Source organism: Camellia sinensis, chromosome 10 (assembly GCF_055761805.1).
Source record: "Camellia sinensis isolate YWXY chromosome 10, ASM5576180v1, whole genome shotgun sequence".
NCBI classification, from domain to species: Eukaryota; Viridiplantae; Streptophyta; class Magnoliopsida; order Ericales; family Theaceae; genus Camellia; species Camellia sinensis.
The window spans coordinates 38,758,000-38,771,855 of NC_138970.1; the positions used below are offsets into that span (position 1 = coordinate 38,758,000).

At 33.0% G+C, this 13,856-nt stretch overlaps 1 protein-coding gene across 1 annotated transcript; it reads left to right on the forward strand.

Moving 5' to 3' along the window:
* Positions 1-1,344: 1,344 nt before the first annotated feature.
* Positions 1,345-11,069, forward strand: LOC114313060 (uncharacterized). Its single transcript, XM_082891279.1, has 2 exons — positions 1,345-1,970; positions 5,803-11,069. The coding sequence occupies exon 2, from the start codon at positions 7,583-7,585 to the stop codon at positions 9,314-9,316; it is 1,734 nt and encodes a 577-aa protein (XP_082747405.1). The 5' UTR covers positions 1,345-1,970; positions 5,803-7,582; the 3' UTR covers positions 9,317-11,069.
* Positions 11,070-13,856: the final 2,787 nt, after the last annotated feature.

Genomic DNA, 13,856 nt, shown 5'->3' on the forward strand with positions numbered 1-13,856 from the left:
GAGCGAAGACTTGGTCGCTCGAGCGACCAGACACAGAAAAACTACGCTCGAGCCAAGGAAGCCTTGCTCGAGCCAACAACCCAAAAGCTCGCTCGAGCGAAAGAAATCTAGCTCGAGCGAAGGACTCAAACCCTTAGGTCTGTAACCAGACACACGCTCGAGCGAAGGAACTATTGCTCGAGCGAAGAACAAACTAACTCGTTCGAGCGAAGAAAATCTCGCTCGAGCCAAGAATGCAAAGCTACAGGTCCATACTGGACGCCACCTCTCGCTCGAGCGAACAGCTCCTCGCTCGAGCGAAGAACCAAAAACCTGGACAGCAACACTTGGTTTCTAAACCCAACCAACCTGAAACAAATCTGCCCAACACATCCTATAATTCCAAATGAGAAAATAAGGGACAACAACAACAATTATACAATGACAGAATCTACGGAACCTAAGTCCGGATACAATAATCAAATGGAAAAAAGACCGGGGTCGCTATACCCAAAATCAGTGGCATGGAAGAGATGCTACCTTGTTCTTTGGGGGATACGGGCCGAAGTAGTGTAGATCTGGTCGGCGGTGGTGCAGATCTGGACGAGGGATGGTCCTTCCTGTCGGTTACAGTTTTCAAGTGATCGCGTCAAGGTCTGCCTTTGACACGGCTGTGGCGGTGGTGCAAGGTGAAGGGTGTGACGGATCTCCGGCAGTGGGCGGTGTGTCTTTGACGGACTAGACTTGTTTAACCGACTGAGGGTTTTTGTCTTGCTTGCCGTTCTTGCAAATGAAGGTTGGAGAAGGAAAGGGGCTTCCTGATAGCGTATATTTTGTGATATATTCGACTCAGATGCAGCATACAAAAAGGAAGGGCAAAAATGTAATTTTACCCTCTGCAGAGTCAGACAGGGTTTTGCCGCCCAATGCATAGAGATAAGGTAACTTTTTGACTTTTTTGATAACTTTTTGACTTTTTATCTTTTTAAGGGGATCCCAAGCCAAGCCTTAGTTTAGTGGTCTTATAATTACGCCTTAATATATAATAAGGGAAAGGTTAGAGATTTGAGTTGATAACGCAACGGCATAATCTACCTTTACTAATCAATTAATATCCTACCATTTTGACCCCAAAAAAAAAAAATTTCTAACAATGCAATAAATTATAATCAATGTAAATAAAAATAAAAAAAGAATTTAATAAGATATCATTTTTCCTAATTAGTACAATTAGTCTATGATAGCATTTTAATAAATCTTATTATTTAAATATTTGATCTACTAAATTTTAATTTTAATATTTAAAATATTTTTTGAACAATTTTATAAGCAGATGAAGAGGTATTTTTAAATAAATGCCCTCAAAAGAAATTCCCATGTTTTTGCTCTATATATATACAAACAAATGAGCCTTTCAGATATAGACCCAGAAACCAACCCCCTTTCCCATATCATAAAAGCTTTTCTCCAATGACGACGAACAATGAGCCGTCTAGCGTAGAGTCCGCAATTGAAATCCTCTCACGTTCCGTAAGAGAAAAGATCAAAGCAATTCATCAGACAAACTATTCGGAGGATTCATCGCTTTCTCATCCGCTATCGTTCCCTTGTATTTACAAGGTCTCCAAAGAGCTTCGTAAACTAAACAAAAGGGCCTATAACCCTTGGGTAGTCTCTATCGGCCCAATTCACAACAACAATGACGATGACAAAGAGGAACAACATCTGAAAGAAATGGAGCACATCAAAGTGGCTTACACGGAAGAGCTACTTTGTCGAATTGCCGGGAAATCGGCTTCTCCGGAGGTTAAAGGATATTGGATGGACAAAGCACTGATGGAATGTTCAGCCGCCATGCTTCACTTAGCAGCCAGTGCCTTCAACTGCTATGCCGATAACCTGAAACCCATCATCGAGAAGAAGATTCCTCAGCATAGGCTAGCCGAGATGTTTCTGATCGACGGTTGCTTCATACTCGAGCTTCTCTACAGGTCCTCTCTTAAAAATTGTTAAAAATTAAAGAAAATAGCTTAAAAATCAATCAGTGTGTTTAGTTTGAGTTTTCTGAATTAAATTTTTTAAAAATTGAGTTTTTTAGTTTTCATATTCTTTTATTTTTAGTGAATATTTTTTAAATTTTAAATATATTTTTTTATTTTTTTAGATGCACATTAGTTAGATGTATCTAAAAAGTAAAAAATTAGTGAAAAAATATTTTTAAAAATTAATAAATATATAAAAATATAAAAAATATACTGAATTCTTGTATTTTTTTTTTATATTTTTGGTATTTAGTAAATTTTTAAAAGATTTATTTTTTTTAAACTTTTTTACTTTTTAGGTGTATTTATGTTAGGTGTGTCTAAAAAGTAAAAAAATTGTTTAAAATATTAAAAAATTTCAGTGAAAACAAAAAAAATGAAAAATAAAAAAGTAGAATTTTTTGAAAAATATTTTCTGAAAAATGAAAACAAGCAAGCTGATATAACTCCTATACTTTTAATAATATGAATAATTTTTATATCTGAATTATTCGATTTTGCATTAATTTTATTCCATTGTCAATTGCTGTTTACAATCAAATAAAATTACTAGGTATCATCCAAACTTTATTTGAAATTTTATTTTGTTCTCAAAATATCAATCAAATCAGTAAATAAAATGAAATTTAGAGGTTTAATTGATATTTTAGAAAGTAAAACAAAATTTCACTATCACGTCAGCAACTCTCGTTTTTTATTATAGATAGTTACTAACAGTGGGATAAAATTGCTCTAAAATTAAATAATTTAAGTGTAGAAATGATATTATTAAAAAAATATAAGTTGAATTGATTTTTGAATTAGAATTTATGTGACAAAATGAAATTCCCTCTAAAAAAATGTAATATTGTAGACCAAAATACGAAAATATATCAATAAATAAGTATGGCCCCAACCCAACCTCACGAGTGGAATTTCGAGTGCTAATTATTAAAAATTTAAGAGGTTAAATATAGTTAATTGTCAGAAAAAGAAGAAGAAGTAATAATGATACTTAAATAAGTAATAATGCTTGGATACATGTATTTTTAATAAAATATTTTTTACTTTTTTATGTCTGAGCTTTTTTAACAGGTAAATTATTTGAGATTTGAAAAAATACACTAAGCTCTATAAATTTAACACAATCATATTGTGCTTAGTTAAAGTTTTAATTTACATAGACATCATTTTCATTAGTAATTTGTTAGTTATAGTTGGATATAAAAATAATATGAAAAAATTATTTAAAAAAAAAGAAAAAAAAACTCAAGGCATGTAATAAAATAAATTTTTAATTTTATCAATTTAAACTCTAAAAGTTTTATTTGTTTTTAGTATAAACCATTAACCTATCATGTTAACTAAAATCGATCAAAAAAATAGTATTTTAATTATTAAACTCAACGTAAATGTATATAAAATGTGTAAAGTATTCTTTTTAGAAGATTTATTAGGAAATTCTTTTTTAAATAGTTGTATCTTAATTAGTCCATAATATATTCTTGTAATTCAATAAGTCATATTATTTCTACATTTGATCCACTAAATTTTAATTTTCATATTTGAGATATTTTATGGATAATTTTATCTTTACAAATATGTTTTGAACGGTTAGTAACTTGGTGATGTGAGCATTCATATGTTACAAAATGAATATTCGCATTGACATGTGAATGTTCGCAATGTCAATATTATTATTAGAGGTATTTTGATAAGTATGTCTTTAATAATTAAAATATCATTCAGTGTGTTTGGTTTGAGTTTTCTGGATTAAGTTTTTTGAAAATTAACTTTTTTGGTTTTTTTGTTTTTTTGTTTTTAGTGAATATTTTTTAAATTTTAAACATTTTTTTTTTTACTTTTTTAGATGCGCCTTACTTATATGTATCTAAAAAGTAAAAAATTTGTGAAAAAATATTTTAAGAAATTAATAAATACATAAAAATACAAAAAATATACTGAATTCTTATATTTTTTTATATTTTTGGTATTTAGTGAATTTTTAAAAGATTTCTTTTACAATTTTTTTACTTTTTAGGTATATTTATGTTAGGTGTGTCTAAAATATAAAAAAAATTGCTTAAAATATTAAAAAAATTCAGTAAAAACAAAAAAACACGAAAAATAAGAAAATAGAATTTTCTGAAAAGTGTTTTTTGAAAACTGAAAACAAGCAAGGTTATTTATTTTTTCATCAATTTTACTTCACAAAAATAAGTTAATTGTTTATATTGAAAACAAATCAAAATATTAAATTTTAAATTGATAAAATTAAGGACAAATTACATCATATTTTACCCATTGTATCACTTTGATCCCTATATTTTCAATTAGTTCAATTTTGACTCTTAATTTTAAATTATATGTCAATTTGGTCTAATTGATAATCGATAATGTCGTTAGTATTTTTGATGAAAAATTATCACTGAATTGGTTAAAATTTACTCACTAAGTTGAGTAAGTTTACAATTTTGTCATTAAAAACATAATATATGCCACTTATGTATGTATTTTTCATAAAAAAAAATGTTAATAAATGTAATCAATTGGATCAAATTGAGAAAAAAATCATAAATTTATGGTCAAAATAGAGCCAACTAAAATTATAGGGACCAAAATGACATAAATATTAAAATACACGACTACCGTCATAATTTGTCCTATAATTAAAAATTTAGATATTTTGTTAGAAATGTCAAATTTTGAAGTTTTTTATTTTTTATTATTTTTTATTTTTAATAATTTTCCCAATATAATTGTCATTCCTTTTATAAGGTAAATTGAACTATTGGTCTGTCTATTTTGGGTGAATTTCAAGTTGATGTTTATAGTTTTAATTTGAATAATTTAAACGGTACATTTTTAGTTTTTGTTATAATGTGATCTCTTCATCACTTATGATTGGAATTTTAAATCCAAAAAAATTATAAAATTAGAAGGACTAAAGTGAAATTTTTAAAAAAAAAATTACAAAAACAGTTGATATAATTTATTTGTTACACCACAATTTATAATTTTTTCGGAATTCAATTTTGATTCATCCAGTGTTGCCAGGTATCTTTTTTCATTTGAAATATTGTGCCTGTTTGGCAGAGCTTAATTACAGCTTATTTCAGCTTTCAGGTTAATTTAAGCTATTTTGATGTGTTTAGTTTAGCTTATAGCTTTTTGGAAGTCAGAAATCAGCTTATTCTTTGAGTGGGGCAGGAGATTGTTTAAGAATAAGCTGGAAATCAGCTTAAGCTGAAAGTTATAAGCTATAAGCTGTTGAGGCATAAGCTATAAGCACTTTTCCACAGCTCTACCAAACAGGGTTATTAATGACATGTAGTGGGGGTCTCGGGTGTACAATAGAGTTGAAATTGTTCAAAAAAAAAAAAAAACTAGGAGGGTTAGATTGACAAGTTATTTAAACTACGGGACTGAATTTATAGAAAAATGATATACAAATTTACTTTTTATACCTATTTTTTAAATTAAATAATGTGTGAGTAATATAATTAGTTAATGATTAGAGAAAATATAAAAGAGACTCTTATGTAAGAACTGTGATCCCGTCCATTGCATATTTGTAATGGAAAGGTTCCATTACATAATTCAATAGTGAATGTAATGATCTTTTTTTAGTTTAAAATAATTATAGATTTACATTCTTATTTTCTAGTCATTAGATATATAATAAAAATTCTCTATTATATATATGAAATGAAAAAGATCAAAATCTACTACATAGATATTCTAATTAATTGTCACACCATTACTATATAACAATATTCAAATTTATATTCCGACTCAGCAGGCTCAATACCCAAGGTGACTCTGATCAAAAAAAGGAAATTACCCAAGGTGACCCTCTGTTGGGCAACAGTATGATCATGTTGGGCATCCAACACGACTTGCTACTTCTCGAGAACCAGCTTCCCTTCTTCATCCTTAAGGAATTGTTCATTAAAACCATCAAAACTATCCCAGATCATCCACGGTCATCATGCCCTTCCCTTACCCAGTTTGTCCTATCATTCTTTGGCAATGTGATGAATATCAATGATGATTATTTTCAAAGTACAACCATAAATCTAGAAGAAGATAAGTGTTTTCATATACTCCATCTTATACACAGTTGCTTCCTACCTATCTCTTCTAACCATGTAAATCCAGAAGAAGATAAGTGTTTGTTGGAAATGGTAGAAAAATTCTGAGTAAAACCAGAATTTTTTCTTAAGTTTAGTCTATTTTTTAGGTGGGCCCCGAGTGTCGTTTTACTCGGGTCAAAGTGGTAACGCGTTCTATGCCGCGTTGTGATTCACGTGGTATATTTGGTTGCTCAAAACCATTACCGAGTGAATGGGAAATTGAAGCCAAAGTGTGCTCCATGGAAATGGAGTTTTGGTGGAAATTCCTTAGGGTTGTAAATTGGCTTGTCCCACATTGATTTGGTGGGAAGTTTTGAAAGGGTTTATAAGGCTTAGGGTGAGATACTTGGGGTGTGCCCCAAGGGGTACCCAAGTGTTTTAGAGGGAGTGGTTATGGGCTAGACCCATTGGACCCAAAAATCACCACACGTGCGCCGTCGCTGCCGTTCGGTCGGTTGGGCTTGGGCTTGGGCTTGGGCTTGGGTGCGTGGTGTGTGGTTGGGCTTCTAATCTTTTTGGGCCAAAAATATTTGAATTTAATTTTATTTTTTATTAAAATAAAATCCAGAATTCAAATTAAATTGGTTTGGATTTTATGTTCATCCAAACAGGGCCCTTCCCGTTTTCAAACAGAATTAAACTGATTTGGATTTATTGCTCATCCAAACAGAGCCCTTCCCGTTTTTATCTGTTTGAATAAATTAACCCAACAGATTCAAATCTGTTCAAATTTGAAACAAACAGGTTTCATACCTGTTCAATTCAAAACCAAGAGCCACCTTTACCTCTATAAATAGACTAGCCTCCCATTTGGATTTTACTCCAATTTTTCGTACTCCATCCTCTGCAAATTATATTCTTCATCTTGCTGCATTTTATTTCCGAAAGAAAGAGTGTAAACACTTAGTGTGTTCGTAAGGCAAACAATTTGTAGTGCTGCTATTGTTTGTGGTAAGATCATTTCATCCTGGGAGATAGACGTCCAAATTCTGAAAGTATCGTGGAGAGGACGAATCTGTCTTATGGACACAGTGTTAAACACTGGACTTGATCAGAAAAGTTATTCAAATAAATTAACCAAGTAAGTTGTTTAATTTTATTCTGTTTTTATTTGTTTATTTAATCAGATTTTAATTTTGTTTTTGTAACAAAATAAAATCTGTGGTTTTATTTATTTATTTATTATTTCGAGTTTGATTTTTGTAATCAAACAAATTCTCTCCTTTTCTTTATTTCTTTATATTCTTGTTGTTGTTTTGTACACAACAGAATTTAATCTATTTAAATACAGTGAAGATTGTCTAACAGTGTTTTCATATACTCCATCTCATACGAATTACAACTTTTTTTTTTTTTTTACTCTCTCTCTCTCTCTCTCTCTCTCTCAAAGACCACCTATCTGGTAATGGTAGCTTACAGCACTAAGCTTGCTCTGATGTAGTCCTTATGGAGCAAGGTAGAGATGGTGGTTGGACCCCGGTTGTGAATCAAAGGCGAGGAGGTGGATCTTGGGGATATGAAGAGAGGAGGGGTCTGTTTACTGTGTTCGTGGACAACATCCCAAGTTCTTTGGATGCAAAGTCATCATTGTTAAAGCTCTTCAATAAGTTTGGTGTAGTCAAAGATGTTTACATCCCTTCCAAAAGAAGAAAAGTGACGAATTCCAGATTCGGCTTTGTGAGATTTGACTGTCATGTTGCTTCAGACATGGCAGTTCAGAAAACTAATGGGCTTTTGGTGCATGATAAGGTTCTTGCAGTCAAGTATGCAGCTTATGACAGGAGTGTGCCTAGCATGAGAAGACCCCAGGCCAACAGTGAAGCCTTGAACCCAAACAGAGGTAAAGGTATAGTCTCACATATTGGCCACAAATCTTTTGCAGAGGCACTTCAAGGGGACTCGACCATGGTGGATGTGAAAGCTAGCATGACCGTAAAAGCCAATGAAGATGGTCATGGTTGGCTTTATGATAGTATAATTATCAGGCTCAACTTGGATTTCTCCATTAACAGTATCAGATCTGCTTTGAAGGATATTGGGTTAGATCAAGTGGTGGCCAGACAAGGGGGCAGCAGGGATGTAATATTGACTTTCAAATCCCAGGAGGAGCTCCAATCAAATATCCAGAAGATCAAGGATTGGTTCAAAGACTGGAGTCAGTTTGTTTTGGAAAGGAGGCCAGGAATCCAAATAGTCCAAGAGAGATGTGTTTGGTTGAAATGTCATGGTATTCCTCTAAACCTCTGGAATAGGAGCAATATAAACAATATTGGAGCTTTGTGGGGGACAGTCCTGCAACTGGAGGGTGACCTTAGCCAACCAAAGTCATTTGCTTACTCCAGAGTTCAAGTGGTTACAACATGCATGGAGCTCATTAACAAAACTGTTCATCTGGTTTGCAAGGGTAAATTATACCCAGTTTATGTTTGTGAAGACCTTTGTGTCAATCCAGTGGAGTGTAATGGGGTTCGGAAAATTGGGCTGGATGATTGTAATAGCAGCTCCAAAGTTGAGGAAAATGAATTCACAGATGGGGAGTGTAAGAGGCAGGACGATGTCGATATAGCGGTAAATCAGTTTGGCTTGTCCAATGCTGCGTTGCCTTTCTCCATTGAAGTGGCACAAAGGAAGGAGCTCTGTCACTGCAACTGTAGAGAGGCGGTGGACACAGTTGTTGAGGAGTCACGAAGTGATGTAGAGGTCAGCAGACCTATTGCAATTGGTGGGAAAGGAGCAATGATAGAGGAGTGTGCACCCTGCCCAAAGAGTAATGACTATTCACTGAGGTGTGTTGAGCACACTTCTGCAACTGGCTTGTTCAAAAGTCTCAGCGGATCGATAGATGCATTTGGGCCTGGAATTAATCTGGAGGTTGCCTTGGGCCCTCCGAATAATGATCATATTGTGCATGGTCCTGTTCGTATGCCAAATGGGCCTCTTTTAACTGTTGGTTCAAATGGGTCAAGCACTAGGAGCTTTCATGTTGAAGGCCCTGTTCTCTGTCCTGCTTCCTTCCTCAACCCAGATAGGTTTGCCAAGAAAGCTGGGAAAAAGAAGGTTCGGATGGAAGGTTTTTCTCGGTTTGCTCGTCTCTATGGTCATCAATCTGCAGCTATCGGTAGGCTTCCATCCAAGCCCGTTATTTTTCAGGCCAGCAGCAGTGGCCCTTGCACATTCTGAGCTGTCCGAGGGCGAATCAAGCATGCATACCTATCTCCTCAAGGAAGCGCAGGCCACTGTCCAATTGGGGAAAGATCTGGGAATTAATTTCTGTGGTCAAGAAGAGGGTGTGGTTGATAAGATTATTGAGATGGAGCTTAAGGATAAGGAGAAATTTTTAAAAGATGGAAATACTTAGATGTAAAACAGGGTGTAATGGGTGTGTGGAGTGGGTGTTCTGCATCAGGAGGATCCTTTTTCAGTGTTTGGGTTGTTACCAGTGGAGCTTATGCAGTGGGTGTGTGGAGTTTAGATCGGAGTAGAAGTTTTGTTTCATGGGTGTGTCGGTTGGATGGTTGTAGTGTTCTGATCTTGCAATGGGTGCTCAGAGATTGGCCTTGGGTGTATTAAGTTGCAATGGATTCTCAGTGGGTGCGTTTCTCAGTGGGGCAGTTAGTTTTGGGGGGGGGGGTGGTGTTTGGTGTTAAGTTCTGCTTAACCTTTATTAGCCTCTGTTTTTAGTTTGTTTTTTTTGGTTTTTTTCTTTTAAAAAAAAAAATTGTGAGGCTGAGGGGTTGGTTGTTTGGGTGCGAGTAGCAGTAGTAGGGGTAGTTTATACTTTCCGAATCTCTCTCGATGCACTTCATCTTCCTGTACTCTTAATTTCATGCTGTTAATGAAATTTTTCTTTGCTGATCAAAAAAAAAAAAAATACTCCATCTCATACACAGTTGCTTCCGACGTATCTTTCCTAACAATGCTCCAAAACCTTCCCACTTCTCGCATCGCGCATCGGACCTCGATTGTGCTGGAGTCAAGTTTGAGCCCGATACCGGCGTCGACTTCAAAGAAGCTTCCGGACTTCTATGGTGGTGTAGTCGTGCTAAGTTCAAAATCCCACCATTATCTATTTACGACAGCACAGAGCCGTTATTGAGAAACCTCATTGCTTTCGAGCAGTGTTGTCCTTCCATTGAGCGTCGTCACATCACATCTTATGCCTTTCTTATGGATTCGCTCATTGATTCTGCTGCTGATGTCGAATTGCTCGAAAAGAATCAGATTATAAATAATTATTTGGGTGCCAGTGAAGATGCGTCGGTTCTGTTCAACAATATCTGCAAGGATGCTGTATTAGAAGAGTTCGATTTTGAAAAACCGCGCAATGATGCGGAGAGTCACTGCAGGCGTCTGTGGCCGAGATTTATAACATCGTTGAAACGCGATTACTTCTCTAACCCGTGGTCGGTTATCGCTGTTGTTGCAGCCTTTATCTTGTTCGCCATTGCAGTGGTGCAGACAGTCTACGCACTCCTAACCTATTACGGAGTAGAATATGGAACTGTGAGAGAGTTGCATGATATGCATTCAGTGTTATGAAGTATGTTTGATTGTCCACCTTCCTAGCTAGAAGTTGGAGCAAGAAGTTGAAAACATGGGTTCAATAATCGCTGCAAGTCACTATAAGTTTGAATGAAATTGTTGTATTGTATTTAATGTTTTTATATTGTCAGGTTTATCTATATGTATTTCAGAGTTGCAAGTGTGCGAGTAAGAAGAAGAATAAGGGAGTGAGAGTCTGAGAGAGAATAATTTCTTCTCGTGTAAGTTATTATTTGTTTCTGTTTGTTTGAGTCAAATATAAGTGTGTTTTTCAGATTAGAAAATCTCTCTCCATAAGTGGTTTGATATCCCACTCCGATCAACACTCAAGCTTTATTTGCATTTAAGATTGGAAAATGATAAATAAATCTACTTTTTAGATTTATTTTTATGTCTAATGTGTAAATAAGATGTTGATTAATAATTAGAGAATAGAAGAGATAGAAAGTTGACTTAGATAATTTAATGAGGAGAATTCCTTCTAGTTCAAAATCTAGACTAAGGAGCTGTTTGGGCCCGTGGAGTCTACTGCGGGTCCCGTTTTAATAATTTGAACGGTTTATTTTGTTCGACACTTCGTATATTTCTTTCTCACAAAAAATTAGATCGATTTCTGATGACTATAACATGTTCAATTTATAGTATTTTTCACTAAAAAAATGGACGATAATTGTATTTTTAAAAAATAAGTCATATATTTTTTTGATGACAAAAATAATAAATTAAACAAGTTGCAATTGTCGGATCAATTTAATTTTTTTTTGAATGACATATACGAAATGCCTAACAAAAAAAGGTTTGGATTATTGAAATGAGACTCATAATACGCCTTACGAGCTCAGACAGTTCCCTCCAATTTAGATTTTGGACCGGAGGAAATCCTCCTCCTTTAATAAAGTATTATATATCATTGAGTTTAGAAACTAAGTTTAAGTTTTGGATCTGAATAATAATACTCTTTAAGATTTGAGATTGGAAGTGGAGAGAGAGAGAGAGAGAGAGAGAGAGAGAGAGAGAGAGAGAGAGAGAGAAAATGCCAGATGTGAATAACAATCCAGGACAAAAGATCAAAAATTTTATGCAAAATGTGGTATGTGATGGAGTGCAACCCAAAACTTCTGATGGCGGGGTTTGTAACTCAAGAATCTTTCATGTTTGTATAATTTCTTTTTTGTTTATTTCACTGACATAAAATTCTTTATTTATTTTTATAAGAATAATCATTGTTTATATCTTTGCAATCATTTTGAATTATGTTAGGGATATAAATAAATTATCAATTTTTTTACTAAATCTTTCACATTAGTGTGGAACTCATACAAATCACATGTGTGTAGGTCTCATACCCATGTGAGAGGTTCGATAGAAAATTTGATAATTTATTTGAGATCTATAATATTTTTCTAATTTTTTTTCTTGTTTTACGCTTTGATCATTGTGTTCTGACTTTAAGAAGGTTTTATTATTATTATTATTATTTACATGGAAACTCCTAAATTATTGAGAAGTGTTATTTTGATCTTCTAAATTATAAAAACATAAAAATTAATTCCTTAAATTATTGAGAAGTACCACTTTATCTCTTAAATTATAAAAGTGTAGAAATAGACTTCCTCGACTATTGACATATTTTATTTTGAGCCATAGAGGGTCTAACTTATACACTTTTATAGTTCAGGGTCTATTTATACGTTTTTATAGTTTAAGAGGTAAAATAATACAATAGTTTATGTAATCTTCATATAAATAAACTTTTTAAAAAAAATATTGTAAAAAAATCAAATTATTTATCCAAGTAACTCAATTTTAAATTATTTAGCAAATTAATTGACTTTTTAAAACAAGTTCAAAATATGATTTATAAAATCACAAGTTCAAAATACGATTTCATATTGACATGACCCACTGTTGTGATACACGTTTATGTAATCATATCTTCAGGATACAATTTTCATGCTGAAATCATATTTTGAACCTACGATTTTAAAAAGTCAATTATTTTGATAAATAATTTCAAAATTAGTTATTTTCATAAATAATTTAATTTTTGAAATACTCCCCCCCCCCCCCCAAAAAAAAAAAAAAAAACCTCAACCTTTAAGGGCTGTGAACATATAATTGGTCTTATGTTTTACAATAGGGCAATGGTAGAGGGCCACAATTTTTGTGGCTCAAATGGCTCAAAACTGTCAAAACGACGTCGTTTTGAGCACAAAACATGCCAAAACGACGTCGTTTTGGCAGTTTTGAGCCATTTGAGCCACAAAAATTGTGGCCCTCAAACATTATTCTTTACAATAATAAAAATAAAACCAACCAGAGAAAAAAAAGAAAGAAAAGTGATGGACTCATTTGACATGGTGACAATTTATTTATTATCATTATTTTTTTTGAGGGGGGGAGGGGAATTGCATCCCAGTGTAATTTCAGAAAAATAATTACACATATATGACAAATTTTATGATTTTAATTTTTAATTTTTATAATCTTATCACTATTTTGTAATTATTTTTTGAATATGTCACTAATTTGATATGTTCTTTCTTAATAGACATTCTGTATTTTATAATATGTATGAATGGAAATCATGCTGAATTGCTAGTTGAGGGTCAAGTTAGATCGAGTGGCTTCCATCTGTCATTTCTTCGAATTTATGTGGATTGAAAATTATCAATCGTTCGCTTAACGGATGAGGATTGAGCAAGTTGTGCATAATGGTGGGTGTATGCAGATTAAGTTGACGATTTGGACTTTTACTATTTTGTACATATTTTAGATTATTTTTTTACTATTTAAATCCAAATTTTTTTATTCTTTATTTTTTATAATTAAAATAAAGGTCAAACTCTTATACTTCATAAGTAAATAACATTATTATTAAATAAAATATCTTTTTTTAACATACAAAGCATAAAAAACATATCAGCGCCTTTGGTGGCCATTTGATAGAAGTTCGACGATTGTAAAATGTAGCAGCGTTTTTAATTTGTTTCTTTTAAAATTTTTTTTGATAACAATTAAAAATATGTAAAATTAATTAATACAAGTATTTTGTTTTGGGACTACATAAATTTTGAATTTTGTGTATGAAATTTACTGAAAAGTGCCCAAAGATCAGGGGAGAAAAAGAACCCACCAAAAAACAGAGGACCCCAAGAAGCCTAATTTTCACAATCTT

Coding starts and splice junctions, on each gene's coding strand:
- LOC114313060 (XM_082891279.1), top strand. CDS start 7,583: ATGGAGCAAGGTAGAGATGGTGGTTGGACCCCGGTTGTGAATCAAAGG.